The sequence below is a fragment of the Eretmochelys imbricata genome, chromosome 2 (genome assembly GCF_965152235.1).
Source record: "Eretmochelys imbricata isolate rEreImb1 chromosome 2, rEreImb1.hap1, whole genome shotgun sequence".
Taxonomy (NCBI): domain Eukaryota; kingdom Metazoa; phylum Chordata; order Testudines; family Cheloniidae; genus Eretmochelys; species Eretmochelys imbricata.
Window position 1 is genome coordinate 56,753,619 of NC_135573.1, and position 18,088 is coordinate 56,771,706.

At 40.2% G+C, this 18,088-nt stretch overlaps 1 protein-coding gene across 12 annotated transcripts in view; it reads left to right on the plus strand.

The window, feature by feature from the left end:
• STAU2 (staufen double-stranded RNA binding protein 2) overlaps nt 1-18,088 on the plus strand; it is a 225,879-nt gene that overhangs the window by 68,171 nt on the left and 139,620 nt on the right. For all 12 annotated transcript variants that reach the window (XM_077810128.1, XM_077810129.1, XM_077810130.1 and 9 more), the window contains 3 exons: nt 5,961-6,173; nt 10,280-10,417; nt 14,136-14,267. In XM_077810128.1, coding sequence (XP_077666254.1) covers nt 5,961-6,173; nt 10,280-10,417; nt 14,136-14,267 — 483 coding nt within the window. The remainder of the gene's footprint in view (nt 1-5,960; nt 6,174-10,279; nt 10,418-14,135; nt 14,268-18,088) is intronic.

The following is an 18,088-nucleotide window of genomic DNA, read 5'->3' on the forward strand; positions in this document are numbered from 1 at the left end:
TGAGAATATTCTGAAGAATGTTATTACTATTAATGATGTTTCCATAAATTATAAAAGGATAATTTCTTGCCCGCCTACCAAGAGGGAACAACATATAATTAATTCCCTCTGATTTTAAAAGACTTCCCAATATAATTTTTTTTTAATCTCTCAAAAACATAACAATTTTTCTGTGTGTGTTATTTAGTGTCATTACATGTAAATGTTGTTGACATTCTTAGGTAGAATTGAAGCTTAACCTGTGTATTGTTTTAAAAAGATATCTTATATTTCAGTAAAATGACTAACCAATTTGTGATAATCTACAGGATCTGGTGTTTCTAATGAGATTGTTCTCAAGAATATTTTGTATTATTCCAGTCATGCATTAAAGCTTTCATTATCTTTATCATACGATAGCTGTAGAATGCTCAGCAATTTCTTCATCTGACAAAGCTTTAGTAAATATTAAAGCTGTGCTCTGTTACATAGATGAGCAAATGGTTAAAGATATTTAACATTTCATGTGAACAGTTTTTCAGAATTGCATAATATTTGGAGAATGGGGAGAGTTTGTAATATAACTTAGGGGCCAGGTTCTTCCCTATGATGTCAGTGTGGCTGTATGGGTGGAACAGAGCAGAATTTGGTCCTGGCAGTTTGGCTAATGGGGAATTACACAATCACATAATCTCACTTACTCTGCCTGATAAAGTAAAGCTAGTATTTGTTCTCCAAGAACTTCCAGAAGCCATGTAAAGCAGTTTCTGTGTATTAAAGAATTGATTTTTAAAAATGCTTTAAAGTATCAATATTCTATAGCATAACAATTTTACTCTAGCCCAGTAGCTGGTATGTGCTTTCCGGGGCTGTTTAGAGGCCAGACGGATAATAGCATCCCCCCACTGCAGCAACTTGCAGCTATTTTAGCACTTGTGTGGGTCTGTTACAGAGCAGGTTTTAAAGATGAGTACGGTCGTCAGTCACCCTATGACAAGGGTAGTCAATTATTTTTTGTCAAGGACCAAATTTCTTGGTCAAGGTCCAGACTCCAGAGAAAAAAATAATAAGAAAAACAATAATGATAATAAGTAAATGAAAAGATTTCAGGGTCTGTTCAAAAGCATCTGGCGGTCCGGATTTGGCCCACAGTCCACCGATTGACTACCCCTGCCCTATGAGCTGTTGCTGCGGAGCAAGGGTTTTGCCTATTGCTTCCTGCTGGGCAGTATAGAGAAATCTCAGCCTTTTGCCTTCATTATTTCATGGAGGTTTATGCATTTATGTTCTGTGTGTGTGTTCTGGTTTTTTTCCACTCTTTAAAGACAGGACTATAATTTAATGTTGCAGTTGGCAAATTTTGAAGGGAGAACCATGCATTGTTTGGGTGGAAAATACCATGTGTCAGGGTGTGGCAGTGTATCCCCACCCTGTCTCCTGTTGAAGCGGACGATGGGTGTGCTGACACCACGGTTACTGTCCACCCAACTGTTTCAGGCCTCATCATGATAAGGCACAATGGTCAGATTCAAAAGGGCAGCCCTTGGGTTCAGGGCAGTGAGGCCTAGTGGCCAGCCTCAGTACTGTGGCCCTTGAGTTCAGGGCTGTGCGGCCTAGGGGCCAGAGTCATTTCAGCTGCCTTCGTGGTCAGGGCCATGCAGCCTAGTGGCCAGAGTCAGTACAGCTGCCCTTAGGGTCAGGGCTGTGTGGCCTAGGGGCCAGAGTCAGACAAGTGGGCCCCCACCTAAGGGTTGATGGTGGCGGGGGAGAGTAGGGGGACCCAGCTCCTCCCTCTCTCCTGGGTCCCGAGACAGGGCTCTGTCAGTCGTGAGCATGGTCACCATCCTGTCAGCGGGATTCCTACTGCAAGACGCTGACCTTCCTCGGGTGCGAGGTACTACTCACTCCACTCCCCCGGCCACTTCCTCCCCTGAGTCCTGAAGCTGGGGTCCGTTTGTTGTTGGGGTCTCCAAGCTTCTTGGCATAGGTAGCTTGTTGGGACTCTGACTTCTGTTGACTGGCTGTGGGTAACTGGTCTCCAGTCTGGGCCTCAGGCTCTCTGGTTCCTACGGTCAGGGGCTGAAGCAGGCTCCTGGGCTGGAGCCTCCCCTGAGTGTCCTCCTTCCCCAGCAGTCAGCCTGTAATGAGCTGGGCTTCTCTCCTTTATACTAGTGCAGCATTTGGAGAATGCCCAGTCAGGTCTAAGGGGCGGGACTTGCACCACCTATATTGTGGGATTAACCCTTTCCTCCTAGTGGGTGGTATGCATGCCCCATCACAGATGGCTTTCGCGTCAGTTACATGTTTCCTTTTGCTAGGAGTCACAATGAAAATTTCTTTCCCTGTCTTGTTTTCAGCTTTCAGGCTGAGATGGGGAGTCTAAGGAGGTTTAACTGATTTGGCCTACTCAAGGCTTTAGAACAACTATACAAGATTGCTATTGCCCTCTTGCCAGGGGCTAGTTTTTTATTTTAATTACTTTATTTATTTTGGGTGGGCAAGTAAAATAACATCAATTTTTCATTATCAACATCAAGAGTGAGAAGATTTTGGTCTGGCAAATTTTCATGATGATTATGCAAGACTGCATGAGGAGAAGTAGGAGAGAAGTGTCTTTCTGTCCCATTGGCATTGAGAGGCAGGAAGGACCCAAGCTAATCACTTGGAAAGATAATGGATTGCCTAATGCTGTGACCAAGTTCTCATCATGAGATTTGGTGCCCATTCTCAGGCCTGCCAGTCTCTAAGCACATGTTTGGTAGTTCCCTTCTAGCAAGGGTGGAAGGATGTCAATCTTCCTCACTCTGACGTGTGGGGACTTCTTGCTCAAAGGGTTTAACAGTAGAGTTTCTATATGTTTAATAAAGATGTGGAATTTTTTTTAAACTGGCAAAATACCACATTTCTGCCTGTGTTTTCATTTGCATTAACCTGTGGATTTATTTTGGTATTTTCTCAAACCTTAAACAGGGATGGTTATAATTGACTTTGGGCTTGTCTAGATTAGGCCCTCCCGCAATTTGGACTATGGGGGTGTGAATAGCAGTGTGCACCAAAGTGCTGTGCTGTAACACCCTGTGTGGATGCTTTATTATAGTTCTGTTTGAAGAAGATTCTGTTAACATGAACTAGGAACCTTTTAGTTCACGCATGCTGCGTCCACATGGGGGAGTTAAAGTGCAGCACTTTGCACACTATACACCCCTGTAGTCTGAACTGAGGGACTGTGTAGACATAGCCTTCGTTTCATCTACTCTGCTTTTTTTCTGCTTCTCTGTTAGGGTTTAAAAATGTCTCCATTTAATCTCAATCTCATCTTTCAAAATGCCATCTGTGGGCTTCTCCTTTGCTTTGTCCTGTCAGCAGGGGTTGGGGGCTCATGTTCTACATCTTCAAGCATTCTTCTCAAGTGTGTCTTCCAAGCTGAGATCAGCCTTCTGCATGTACTCCTAGAAAAAGGTGTGTTGAGGCACTGAAGATCTTCCTGTAGTCTTTGCCCCCATGATGACTACTAGCTCGTTAGTCTCTGGCCAACATATCCCACATCTCATCTCAAATGACCCAGATGTCTCAGTCTACACTCTCCCTTACTTCACTGCTATTGTGCTCCTGTTTTTTAATTTGTCAGAGTGATTCATTAAATTGACCTGAATTCATCCCTGTTATAATTTAACCTTTGGCATGACACCAGGCATGAATTTGGCCCATTGTATGTTCTCATGGTGGAATAAGACTGACAGAAAGAGAAAAATATTGCTGTTGCTGCTACTCAGATTCTCAGCTGCAGGATGAATCTCTCAACTCAAGGAGCATTGTAGTGTGCTAGCATCTAAAGTGGGTAGCATTTTTGTTTAGTGACGATTGAACTCAGTTATAAACCTCTGTATTCTTGGATTTATAGCACAAATGTTTTAAAGCATATTAAGTAGAGGAAGTTTTAAAACACTCTGAATTTCTGGGGTCAGCCAAAAAAAGGTTTTAGGTTAAGATGGTTGTTGCAAAAGAACCTAACTTTGGTATTGGACCTGATCCAAAGCCCACTGACGTCAATAAGAGTCTTTGCCGGCCATTATTTTCCATGTGCAGTGTATCTACAATATAAAGGGTTAAAGAGACACTAGGTTTTTTTCAAAAAAATTCTTTTTACATTAAAAAATACTTTTTAGGAACTTGACAGTGGTATTTCTTCCGCAAGTAGTTTTGCCCTTTCCCATTTGGTCAATATAAATATTTCTGTATGTTTCTTTTGTCTGAGTATGAGTAGTTTTATAAATACATTATACTATATAAGAATACAAACACCTATCCTGTGCTATTGCCAGGATCATGATTTCAAACACTCAAAAGATGGGAAATGAAAATGCTAAAGTTCTTGTAGTCATTTTAAATTAAACATGTTCCACAATCTGTCCATGTTATACTATTCATATAACAACATCCGGTAATATACTAAGGTACAAATTTAAAAGACTGGAAGATACCATTGCTGTGAAGACATAACCTCTTTTCCCCTGACTTCAGGGTTGAAAATTATTGCACAAAAGCCTTGAGGTGTACTTTCATATTTTAATTTTCCTAGTTTAAAAATAAAAGAATGTTAAAATCTTTTGCACAATATAAGTTCTGCTCTGCTGGAGGTTTAGGGTGTTCCAAAAAGAAAGAAACTCTGGGTCAGAATTTTTGGCCTGCTATGTACCATCTGTGCCCCTTCAGAAGGAAAATGGAACAGAAACGCTAGATCTCCCTCTTTTGACCACGCTGGAAATTCACAACTAGACTGATCAAGCCCTGTGTACGGAGAAAGGATGTAAGGAACCTCTACGGCCTAGTTGCAATCTTTGCATGGTATTAAATGCAAGGGTAAAATCCTGACTTAATTGAAGTCAGTGGTAAAACTTCCATTGGCTTTAGTGGGGCTGGGATTTCAGGCAGGGTCCTCTTCTAACTAGTGCCATAATAGTGCACTCTAGGGTGGGGAGGAAATTCTTATCTCAATACAAAGATTGAGGGCAGTCCTGAGCTAAAACTAACAGAATCCACAGACTTCTTTTTTCTGGGAAAATTCGAACATAGTTGTCTGTTCACCTTCATTTTGTGTCTTTTGATTGATGTATGTACTGACTTATATTTTCATGTGAAATTACAACAAAACAGAGTTTGAAAAAGAAATACATGCTTAAGGAGACCCCATTACAGGGTAGTGGCTAAACTAAATAATGCAGGGATTCTCAAACTGGGGGTCGGGAGGTTATTACATGGGCGGTCATGAGCTGTCAGCCTCCATCCCAAACCCCGCTTTGCCGCCAGCATTTATAATGGTGTTAAATATATAAAAAAGTGTTCTTGATGTATGGGGCGGGGGGAAGGGGCATGGTCCACTCAGAGGCTTGGTATGTGAAAGGGGTCACCAGTACAAAAGTCTGAGAACCCCTGAAATAATGCAAGGGACATGATCTTGGGGGGGAAAAAAAGACTTTAATATAAAACATGTTGAAATATTTTTAAGATTGAGGGTTTAAACCTATTAAAAGCACAGTTATTGAACTAAGACTGGCGTAGCACCTTTATCTGAGTCCCCTTGTATTGTGGCATTGCTTTTCTTCAGCAAATGGTTCTGTCCTACTGGGCAATGCTGCATACTACTGAAATAATAAGTATTTATTTTGATTTTGAAAGTAATAGAAAAAGGTGCCTATTCAAAGCTCTGGGTACCCCAATACACATGAAAACAAAATTAAATTTAATTAAATAGCTGCTTCCTCCTCCAACAACCAGCAGAACTGAACTCCCTCCCAAACACAAAACTCCCATCCCCCAGGCAGATCTAATCTTCATCAAACCAGTTTGCATGGAAAAAAGCCGTACTTGTGATAAGCACCTCATGGTCATGTCTTTACATTGTGTTGATGCATTACAAGGTTAAAGATGAGGTATGTGTTCTTATATGATAATTTGACTTGAAATAATTTTCTGTTCAATAGGTGATTAAAGAAAGTGGCCCTCCACACATGAAGAGCTTTGTTACTCGAGTTTCAGTAGGAGAGTTCTCTGCAGAAGGAGAAGGAAACAGTAAGAAACTCTCAAAGAAACGCGCTGCAATTGCTGTCTTACAAGAACTCAAAAAACTTCCACCTCTTCCTGTGATTGAAAAGCCAAAACTTTACTTTAAAAAACGCCCAAAAACAATATTAAAGGTAAGTGTCTGTATATGTCACAACAAGCAATTCTCTTAGGAAATCATAGACTTATTAATATTAAAGATAGAAAAGACCTATATGATCAAATAGTCCATTCTGCTGCCACTTCCTTGTTCATGTCATTACATATTTATTTGTATTTGAATTTTAAATTGTCTGGGTATTTTGGGATTTTCTAAAATCCCAACAGTCATGGCTCTAATTGTCATTTGTCATATTTCATTTGTGACAAGAAAGAAAGCTTTTCCATAAATGTATCAAATGTATTTGCCCAAAAGATGTTGCCCATTACAGTCTAAAGATGTAGCACTATAGTCAATGGGAGTTCTTCCATTGACGTCCTGTGGGGCAAGATTCATAAATTCAAAGGCCAGAAGGGACCATTGTGATAATTTAGTCTTACTTCCTGTATAGAATAGATCTCCTCTCTCAGAACCCATGTTGCTGTGTATTGAGGAGTATCTCCTAACAAGAGACAAAAAAACGGTTATCTACTTCTCTCTCAGCTCTCACAGTAAAACTCCCATGTGGTGGTAAAAAGTTCTCTGTAATAAGGCAGCATTGCAAGGACTGGTTCTTATTAAGAAAAGTAGCCTCTCTAGTCACCTGTTTAAAATACTTTTATTTTATTAAAAAAAAGAGATGTTTCTTATTTTTCCATGTTTATTTGTAAATCTTTAATTAAATATTCAGTATAGGGAGTTACAGTATTTTGTAGATAATCCATGTGGTTATTTACTCAGTGGTTGATGACGCAGTGTGATTCAAGGTAATAGCTATTGATCCAGTACATGTGAAGTGTCTTTATTCCTAACAGTTGATACCTTTATTGTCAAAATATTGCAGTACCCAAATAATTATGCACTAGGAACCCAGACATTGTCATAGTAATATTGTAGTCTCCTGTGTACAGAAAGAGTAAATTGCAGCTCTTGGAATGCTTTTCTCTTCTTAAGTTAGATGTAAGATGTTAGTTCACATTTTAGCTAGATCACTTACCCATTTCAACTCAAGTTTCAGGTTAGGAATAGATTTATCTAGCACTGATACAGGTATGTCTTCCTGTCTGTATCATATGATACAATTAATATAGGTTTCTATGAGCAAATAATATAGTGCCATAACTCCAGTAAGCAAAGTGTGGATTCCTTGGAGACCACTGTCCCAGTTACCATTAATATGCAAGAGAACACAGGCAGCCGAATGGTTTTTGCAGTAGTTCTCTCAGCAAGTCTTTTAATCAGTTGTTGTTGCTACTTAGGTGTCCTCTGTTTCGTTAGTTATTATTTCGTCTTATTTTTGCCCATATGGTTTATTTTTAAGATTTTTTTTTATTAAGCTGTCAAGTGCTGAGACAAAGCAGTCCAGCTGCTTCAAGCTTAGTTCTTAATGCATTTTTAATGTTTACAAACAAACATGAGTAACACCATTTGGGTCTGAGGGAAGGCCATGTAGTCTCCGACCACAGCAGTTTGTCAATGACTAAGAAGCCTGATTCCAGTTGATTTGAGCAGCCTCAGAATATTTTATACATTCATCTAACTTGCTATCCTGAAAATCTCTTAAAAGTCAAATGTTTACTTCATGCCCTTGGAAGATAGACTCTGTTGTCAGTGCTCTCAGCCTGAAGGAGACTCAGTCACTATTCCCTGGGTGCAGCTTCAGTCTATTTGATTGGTTAATCAAAGATAGTATCTTGGAAAGAGTCCAAAGCTCTGTTCACATCACCATCAAGTGGATCTCTTTACACGCTCTGCAGAAAAACCATAGAATTACTTACTGCATGTGTCTACATTTCGGTTAGAAGTCATTTGATAACACTCTTCAGGTCTCAAAACCACATAAAAGATAGACCAGTTCCTTCTCCACCTTTAATGGTCAAACCCATGAAGAGCTTGTTGAATTTGAGCTATCCCTCCATTACAGTCTTCCCTGTGTCACAGGATATTAATAGGCTTCTTACTACACTGATTAAGCTTCCTTTAGAGTCTTTAGATTCTTGTGAGCTCAAGTTTCCTAAATGGAGTGTTTATTCCTGGTGGCTGTAGATTTATGGCTGCTTCTAGGATTCATGAGCTTCAGTCCACAGTGACTGGTTCTGTTTTGTGCACTCATCCTAAATTCCTTCTGAACATGGGGCCAGCTGGAGTGACCAGCTTGCATCTGATCTAACAAAGGCTGCCATGTGATGTTCTCTACATACATTTATGAAACATTATTGAGTAGCCTTAGCAGCATACAGATACTCAGCTTAGCCTATCAGCACTTCAGTCCAGAAAGAGACTGTCAGTGGTCTAAATTAATTTGATTTTTGAGGATACCATTGTGTGGTGAAGTAGTTAACCTGATTCTCCATTGAGTAATCATTTACACCAGTGTAAAGTGAGTGCAAAATGATATTCTGATTTGCAGCCTTTCATATCCATTTTGCACTATGTAAATGACTACCCTGGGTGCTGGGCAATGGAGAATCAAACCCTTTATGTCTAGAGTACTTCCCTGCTATTACATGTGGAAACAAGCCCTGAAGTCTGAAGACATACAGCATTATAAGTGCTGTCTTCAGAGAACTATTACTCTTTAAAGAAAAATAATTTCTTTGCAGAATATTGGGTTTTTTTGGATTAAATGATCATGCTTGTCTCTGGGTAACTTAAAAAAAAACTCTTCAGTTAATATTTCTGAGTTTAGTGAGGGTGGAAAAAATGCACTTTTCCTATTTTAAAGAATTCTGTCCATAATTCCTTGGTTTGATTTAGATAGCGCTATAGCAAAAATGTCTGAAATTTGAATTCTGGTTTGGACATAACAAGTAAAAATTCCCGCAAGCCTAATACTACAGGAACAGCCACCTTACCAGAGCTTTGTAAAGTATGCAAGCTGAATAAGCAAATAGCTTTAGAGAGAGCAGCTGAACTTGGAAACTTTGCAAGCCACTTACTGCAACTGCTTTTAAATTTTTTTCCTCATTTCATTTTTCTTAAAATGGAAGGCTGGGATTTTTGAAGGTGTCAAAGGCCTGGTCTACTCTAGAAAATTTGGTCAGTTTAACTATGTCAGTCAGGGGTGTGAAAAATCTACATCCCTGGGTGGTGTAGTTAAGCTGACCTAAGTCCCCATGTAGACAGCGCTAGGTTGACGGAAGAATTCTTCTAGGAACCTAGCTGTCGCCTCTCAGGGATGTGGATTACCTATGCTGATGAAAGGAATCCTTCCTGTTGGCATAGGTAGTGTCTACAGTGAAGCGCTACAGCACCAGTGCTCCTCTAGTGTTTTAAGTGTAGACAATTCCTAAATTAGTTAGGCTTGGTCTACACTAGAAAGTTATACTGACATAACTAAGTCAGTCAGGTATGTGAAAAAATACCTCTGATCGATGTAGTTATGCCGACATAACCCCCAGTGTAGAAACAGCTAACTCAGGTGATGTCACTGACAGAAAAGCTCTTTCTGTATTTATGCTACAGGGCTAGACCAGCGTAGCAATGCCAGCATAGTTTCCATAATGTAGACCTACTCAGACACCCAATTCTTGCTGAAATTCGGTGGGAGCTAGAAGCCTAATTCCCTTAGGGTCCTTGGAAAATCATAGCCTAAAAATATTAAATGCAAAAACCTAACATTTATGGAACGTTAAAGCTTCTAAAAGCCAGGAAATTCAAAGAATTAAGGTGGCTCTGGCACCAGCGCTCCCGTTTTGACAGGTACTGCCCAGCTATACTCTGAATAGGGTTAGAAGACATGATTATAAAAATGTATAAGCCTCTTCTATGCTTTTGCTTCCACCATTCCTATATCTGAGGGAGCTAATTCGTGAATACTGCTGGTAAATTATGAGTCTGATGCTAGGCAGTGTAGATGCAGACATTAACAGGATTTGCAGTGCGGTCAAACCAACCACTTGCTACAGTTTCCGCCTTAGGATCCTGATCCTGAGTCCCATGATCAAGTGACAATGCAGTTTGTTCATTTGGGCATGCTCTCTTGTCTAGTATATCACTCTGAGAGAACAGCATGGAAAAAATCTTATTAAAAGAACATGCAGTGTAATTGTTGCACTGGCATGCGCTGAAATAACTTGGGTTTTTTAAATCTTATTTTAGACTGGACCAGAATATGGTCAAGGAATGAACCCCATTAGCCGCTTGGCTCAAATCCAGCAGGCCAAAAAGGAGAAGGAGCCAGAGTATATTCTTCTTTCAGAGAGAGGGATGCCTCGTCGCCGAGAGTTTGTTATGCAGGTATTGTCTGATGTTATATTAGGAAAGATTCCTTTATTCTGTTATGACCAAGCACAAGAAGAACAATGGTGGAATATAAAGCTGATTCCATCTAACATTGTTTAGCTCTTTACATATCATACAGTTAAGCAGCAGGAATACAAAATTCGCTGCTAGCCATTTTAAAAAAAAGGCTATTTGACCTTTTCCTTTCTGTAGATGAAATAAATCCAATTAGATGTGTAATCCCTTTCTAAAGTGATAGCTATTTTCCCTCTGGTGTTTTTGCTTTTCTTAAACTTTTTTTTTAGCGGTGGTCTTTTTTCACCTATTTGTTTTATTTCCTTATTTTACTGTCTGTTCATGATTTACTTTATTGTTTTTGTTTTTTCCTTTGCTACACTATCCTGACAAAAACTTTGTGATGACTGATGGATGAATTTAGAAAGATCAGAAACTGTAATACAAATAAGTATCCACAGCAGTCCAGGGCTAGGGGAGAGCGCCTCTCCACACCGGGGCAGCTCCGGGGCTGAGGAAGAGGCACCTCTTCCCACCTGCGCAGCCCTTGATAGCCTGCTGCGCAGCCTTTGATAGCCTGCTGCACAGCCGCGCAGCTTAGAGGGAACTTAGGATGTAGCTCATTAAACTTGTTGTGGTTTCACTGAATTTAAAAGCTTACCTTAATGTTTTCCCATCTTGCCCCACTTTCTCCTTCTGCTCTAGAATTGCATCGTTACCCTCAAAATTTAGTGGCCTTTGTTTGCAAGGTGTTCAATACTGTAATGAACTCTCTTTAAACTAAAATGTTACTTTTCCCCTTCAGTTTTCTTATTTGAGAGTTTCCATTATGTCCTTAGAACTGTGGTTTCTAATTTTTTTTTCACATTGTGTAAGGGTTTGAAGCCAGGAGATCCTATAACAGACCATCTAACCTCCATCTTTCCCTGGCCATTCTCAATCTGAGATGGTTCTGTGCACAGTCAGAAAGGGTGCTGTGGACTACAGATCAGTGTTTGAGAACAATTTCACCTTGAATTTGGATTTGCTTTGTAGGCAACCTCAGTACTTTAATAGTGAAATATTTGGCTTTGAAGGGGAAAAAAACTTTACACTGAACTGTGTTACTCCCTTGCCTAAGAAGACTCTTGTGAAAGGGGGAGTTAAAGTAATTCTGTAGCCCAGCTGCCTTTTTATGGGTGTTCATAAACAGTGTAGCCTAAACAGGGACTTTTGGCCTTGCTTTATAATGCTTTCACACTAAAACGATATTGCTTTTTTTCTCCCACCAGACATCCCACTGGATTCATTAGTGCATGCAAAAAACTTATCTAAGTAAAAAAGTCTTTTGTATAAACTACTTAAACAGTGTTTTCATTTGATTTAATTGAATGTGGAAGTAAAATATCCAGAGATAATATGTTCATTTTTATCTGTCACACAAAGAGCAAGTTTAGATGTGATGAAATGGATCCAATTACTTGTCCTGACCGTTACATAAACAGAAGAAAACCTCTGATGACATTAGTTGGTGTTCTGTTCCCAAAGTTAATTTAGGAAAGCTCGCTCTTTGTAGTCAGACCTTTAATCCTTGATAGAGGTTATAATAATAGCCAAACCAGTTTTACAGGTCTGAGAAATAGCAACACATTGATTTATTGTGCACTATGCGATAAATTATCATTTTTGTCTCGCCTCATTAAGGTTCTTCAATTTTATTACATACAAGCTCATTGCAATTTGGTTATTTTCTAATCATGACTGCAAAGTTAACTGTTACTTCAAGCTTCAAGTTCCAGATTTCTGTTTTCATAATTTTGGATGTTTTTGCTTAATTATGCCTTCTTTAGTTTGCAGAGAATATTTAGAGTATTTGCTTGTTTCTGTATGTACAATATATATTTAAAACCAAAACAGGATAATCTAAATGTTTTCGTAAACAAAGATTTATTTGATAAATGAGTACCTTGAAAACATGTTGACTTTAATTAACAAGATTTTTTATTTCTTTTTCAAAAGCTGATATTTTAGAATTTAAAAAACAGTAAGATTTGAGACATTTGACCTGTGAAATTTTTGTTTGGATTGTTTTATGAAGTAGATTATTACTTCCTAACTGTTGTATATACTTTTGCAACCATACACCATTTTTGAAACAGGATCTGGCAAATAAAATGACTGAATGCACCAAGTAAAATATAGGTATTGAAGAAGTATGAATGACCTGAGAATGAATAGGGGACATTTGGTGGACAATAGTCATAAACTAGGAGCATGCAGCTTGCACAGTTTATGAATGGCAGCAGAGCCCAAAGACTAAATTACAGCGTTATATTCTCTTTGTGGACATCTGTTGTTTATAATATGTCATTTTTATTTTGAAGTTTTAACTGCCTTTCCTATGTGGGACTTCTTGGTTGGCAGGAAATCCTTTATGTTGTACAGACCACATTTCCAGTGAGACCTCAACTTCTCAGAAAACGTGTTGATGGAAGATCATCCAAGGGCACAGGCATAATTGTTGAAGGAGAAGAAGAGGCTCATGCCCTACCCAAATCCCCCCCTTCCCCCTCCGCCCCGTGATTTCCACTCCAATATTGTTTGCCCTATGGCTGGGGAGGATAAAGATGAAAAGCTCTTCCCCCAAAACATCCAGTACTCTTTCTATTAATGTCCATTTAATTTCCCCTGGACCAAGCCGTTCTCACTGGGAACTTACATTGGCATAGCGATGTAAGTCTCTCAGGGGTGAGAAAAATTCACACCCTGGAGAGACATAACTATGCCAACCCAACCACTGATATTGACATTGCTAGATCAAGAGAGGTCTTCTGTAGACCTAGCTACCGCCTCCCAGGGAGGGGGATTACCTATGCTGACAGGAGAACCCTCCCATTAGCGTTTACACTGAAGCGTTACACATAAGTTCATGGAGGATAGGTCCATCAATGGCTATTAGCCAAGATGGTCAGGGATGCAGCCCCATGCTCTGAGTGTCCCTGGCGTCTGACTGCCAGAAGCTGGGAATGGACAACTGGATGGATCATTCGATGATTGCCTGTTCTGTTCATTCTCTCTGAAGCACTTGGCACCGGCCACTGTTGGACAACAGGATACTGGGCTAGAAGGGCCATTGGTCTGACACAGTAGGGTCATTCTTATGAGATACCCATAGTTTCCACTTTTCTCTGGCTCCTAATGATGCTGATTGGCTTCTGGAGGTTTGCTGCAGCCAGTACATCCTGCAGGGGAGGAGAAAACTCAGAAGCTATATCACTTCTTTCTCCTGGGGGGAGGCAGGAGAGAGCAAGAGCTGGGGGCGGGGACATCAAGGAATGCAGAGTATAGGACCTGGGGGACACATGGCACAATCCTGGGGTATGCGGACACAGAGCTGGGTGGGGGGGGAACACAGTGCAGTACACATAAAATTCACAGGCACAGTCATGTATAGACACTCATACTTTTATGGTATGCGTGATGGCCATGGTGTTTCTGGGACGAGAGGCTTTCAGAAGGAATGGAAGCAAGCTCATCTATGGAACCAGCTGCTTGTCCCCTCCCCCCAGATTTTGGTAAAGAAATTAGTCCAATAACCCCCTCTCAGCTTTTTTTTTTTTTTTTTTTTGGTTGCACCTGATGCAACTGACTATAGATCAACAAGGTTGTTGCAGTGTGTTACTAGACTGCCACAAATTTATCAGTGATTGTGATCAATATTTTTGTTTCATTTTAAAAGGTCAAAATAGGCAGTGAAGTTACTACTGGAACAGGCCCCAACAAGAAAATAGCTAAAAGAAATGCAGCAGAAGCGATGTTGCTACAGCTTGGTTATAAAGCCTCCACCCCTCTTCAAGATCAGCCAGAAAAGGTGAGAAAAGGTGGCCCAAAATCCAGTTCCATAAGATGTTGAGCTCTTGCAGCTCATCACTTTGCAGGAACCGGTGTAGCCTCATTAAAACCAGTTGCGTAGTTTGGCCGGTCAGTGTTCATATTCTTCCTTTAGCTGCAGCTACGTAACTTCATTGGATGGTAACTGCAACCCTTTCCTCTGCAAGTATAATTGAGGACAGCATATGTATGTACGTGTGCATGAATTTCATATTACCAAAATGCTCCTCTTTCCTTTACTCCCTTTGTGTGCCTGTTAGGATATTTCTTCCTCTTTGGGATTCCATGTCTTGTATAGGTCATTAACTTTCATGTATGAAATAGTTTTGATTTTTTGGCTCATTTACTCCAAACAGAAGCTACATTACAGAACCATCTAATAGTTAGGGTGAGCAGCAGGGTTGAATCAAATAGTGTACTTATAATGGTGTGTCACATTCTTGAGGTTGCCTCAGCATATACTCAAGGCAAATATCTATTTATGCCAACTTACATTTCAACATGAACTAAAAGCATGCTAGGATTGATTTTTTTTTTTTTTTTTTTTTTTGCTCCAGGGCAAACTAGTTGTTGGACAAGAAAGTATAGTTGTGCCAATTTTGTTTGGAGCCAGAAAGAGCCATGCAATAAAGAGATCTTGGCGTCATTGTGGCTAGTTCCCTGAAAACATCCAGTCAATGTGCAGCGGCAGTCCAAAAAGCAAACAGAATGTTGGGAATCATTAAGAAAGGGATAGATAATACGACAGAAAATATCATATTGCCTCTATATAAATCCATGGTACGTCCACATCTTGAATACGGTGTGCAGATGTGGTCTCTCCATCTCAAAAAAGATACATTTTGTAATTGGAAAAGGTTCAGAAAAGGGCTACAAAAATGATTAGGGGTATGGCATGGCTGCCATATGAGGAGCAATTAATAAGACTGGGACTTCTCAGCTTGGAAGAGGGATGACTAAGGGGATATGATAGAGGTCTATAAAATCAGGACTGGTGTGGAGAAAATAAATAAGGAAGTGTTATTTACTCCTCATAATGCACAAACTAGGGGTCACTAAATGAAATTAATAGGTGGCAGGTTTAAAACAAACAAAAGGAAGTATTTTTTCATACAGTGTAGTCAACGTGTGGAACTCCTTGCTGGAGAATGTTGTGCAGGCCAAGACTATAACAGGGTTCAAAAAAAGAACTAGATAAGTTCAGGAGGATAGGTCCATCAATGGCTATTAGCCAGGATGGGCAGGGATGGTGTCCCTAGCCTCTGTTTGCCAGAAGCTGGGGATGGATCAGCGGATGATTACATCCTCTGTTTATTACCTCTGGGGCACCTGGCATTGGCCACTGTTGGAAGACAGGATATTGGGCTAGATCAGGGGTTCCCAAACTTGGTTCACGGCTTGTTCAGAAAAAGCCCATGGCGGGCCGTGAGATGCTTTGCTTACCTGAGCATCCACAGGTACAGCCGTGCACAGCTCCCAGTGACCGCGGTTTGCCGTTCCTGGCCAATGGGGTCTGCGGGAAGCGGTGGCCCGGCCTGCACCGCTTACCGCAGCTTCCATTGTCCGCGAACGGCAAACTGCAGCCACTGTGAGCAGCTGTACCTGCGGACACGAAGGTAAACAAAGCATCTCATGGCCTGCCAGGGGCTTACCCTGAATAAGCCGCGAACCAAGTTTGGGAACCCCTGGGCTAGATGGACCTTTGGTCTGATCCAACATGGCCACTCTTATGTTCTAAGTGACATGCTACTTAGCTCTCCTGATCTGCATTTAGTCCTGGGCTCATTGACAGAGGCATGTGTGACCCAAAGCGGCTTCTAAAACTCTGCCTCTTGCCATGGCTTATCTACATTGGAGGTATTTTATTCTGAAGTAGCTGCAACAGTACAAACCCCCAATGTAGGCTTGTTACACCATTGTAAAAGTGGTTTGCATCATTGTGACTTGCATTACTGTACCTATGCTGGTGCAGAAGTCCCCAGTGTAAACAAACCCTCAGTGTTCTTGTACAGACCAGAGAAGAGGTGTTGTGCCCCATACAGCACTTTGAGCTGGATGCACACATAATTAACTTGGGCTCTCTTCCTGATGTGCAGGATATAGTGTTCAACTCCTTGAGCAGAACTAGAGGAAGAATTTACCTAAATCTTGGGATGAGCAGACAGATAATCTATATTTTTCTGCTGGTCAGTGTGTTTATAGTAAATAAACTGAGGCATGAGACTAATATTCATTTTCAGCCTCATGTCATGTGCGCCACCAAGTCATTTAATCCACCTAGATATTTTAATTGCAGTTCAAAAGCCTACCCAGTGAACAATAAGTTATGTTTCACTTGTCCAGACCAGGATTTTAGTTGTCACGAAGAGTTGGAGAATAGGATTTGTTTTACTGGGGCTAGATTATTATTTGCTATGAACTGAGTTCAGAGCTCCCTGCTGTTAAACAATTTATTTCATTAATTTTCTTTAAAAAATGCTTTTTGTTCTTATCTGACCGAATTTTCTGATGCGATAATTTATACTATAATTTCAAAAAATTTACCTGCAAACATGTAATTGTGCACATGCATTGGGTAATTGCATGCTCTGTTACTGGTTTGCACATCTGCCCATTTCCACAGGTGCAAATTAGGTGGTGGTGTTTCAGAATTTAATCTTTAAGGTTTTTATATGGAGTGTGACTTTCATTCAGAGGGATATGTTTAATATTAAGAGTATCGTTTTATAAAGATAACAATTTTCTCAAAAGAACGGATTCGTAGGTTTTGATGGTTATAAATAGAATCTCCTCTGGAGATGTGTAGGGCCACAACAAATAAAGATTTTTTTCTGCTACTTTAAGGAGTTGTGCATTGATGCGGTCTCTCAGAAGTAAAAATCTGGAAAGAAGTACTCTTGCATTTAAATGATTTTACAAATATTCTTCCTTTTTAAAATTATATGTAGTATGGAAAATCATTTTTTAAAGGGACCCTTTCAATAACGTAATTTTATTTCCAAGTTGAAAAGATAGGACAATAGGATTTTCTCCCATTCTTCCTCCTTCCTTTGGTGAATTTGTTTTTTTTTTCTTACCATAGTCCTCTCCCATGAATCCCCCCTCTTTGTTTAGTGTATATTTCACCTTATAGGCTCTGTTACTTTTTTGGTTCTTTAACTGGCTCCTGGACTTCACCTCCTCTCTTATTCCTACTTCTAGCCATGTATTCTCTGTTCCTCCATCTGGGACTTACCTTCTTCCACTTTTTCTTTTTAAGTCCTCTTCTCTTCACCTTTCTCTTTCTCCTTCCAAAGCATCTCAGGCCTGGCCTAAAAAGGCTATGAAGACTGCTGGTGGCTGGTTGTCCCTTCCTCTTGCTTTCTCTTTTCCCTTGCACAGGAGGTGCCCTAGGCTCAGCGCCCCTCCCCCTTTAGCACGCTTTTCATTACATAGCTAAACCAGACATGCATACGTGTGCAGTGCTGCCTTCCTTAGTTAAGTACTGAGAGTTGAGCAAAAATCCTCACTGTGCATGCCCAGCATGCAGTTTTCAAAGGCTCATAACTCACTCAAATCAAAACCAGTTTTCACCAGAACACTTGAACTTCTCCACAATGAAGGGTATTTCTCAGCCAACTCCAGCATTTAACTCCCTGCCATTTTGGCTGAAGTACTGTAAAAAAAATAAATAAAAGGTCAAGCATGTTTTTAATAATGGGAAATATAAATAAATCATCTTGTAAATTGTCTGGCCTATTTTTGCTCAAATTTTCTCAGAAGAATTCACCAATAGGCAGAGATGAGGCCTGGAATTCAGTC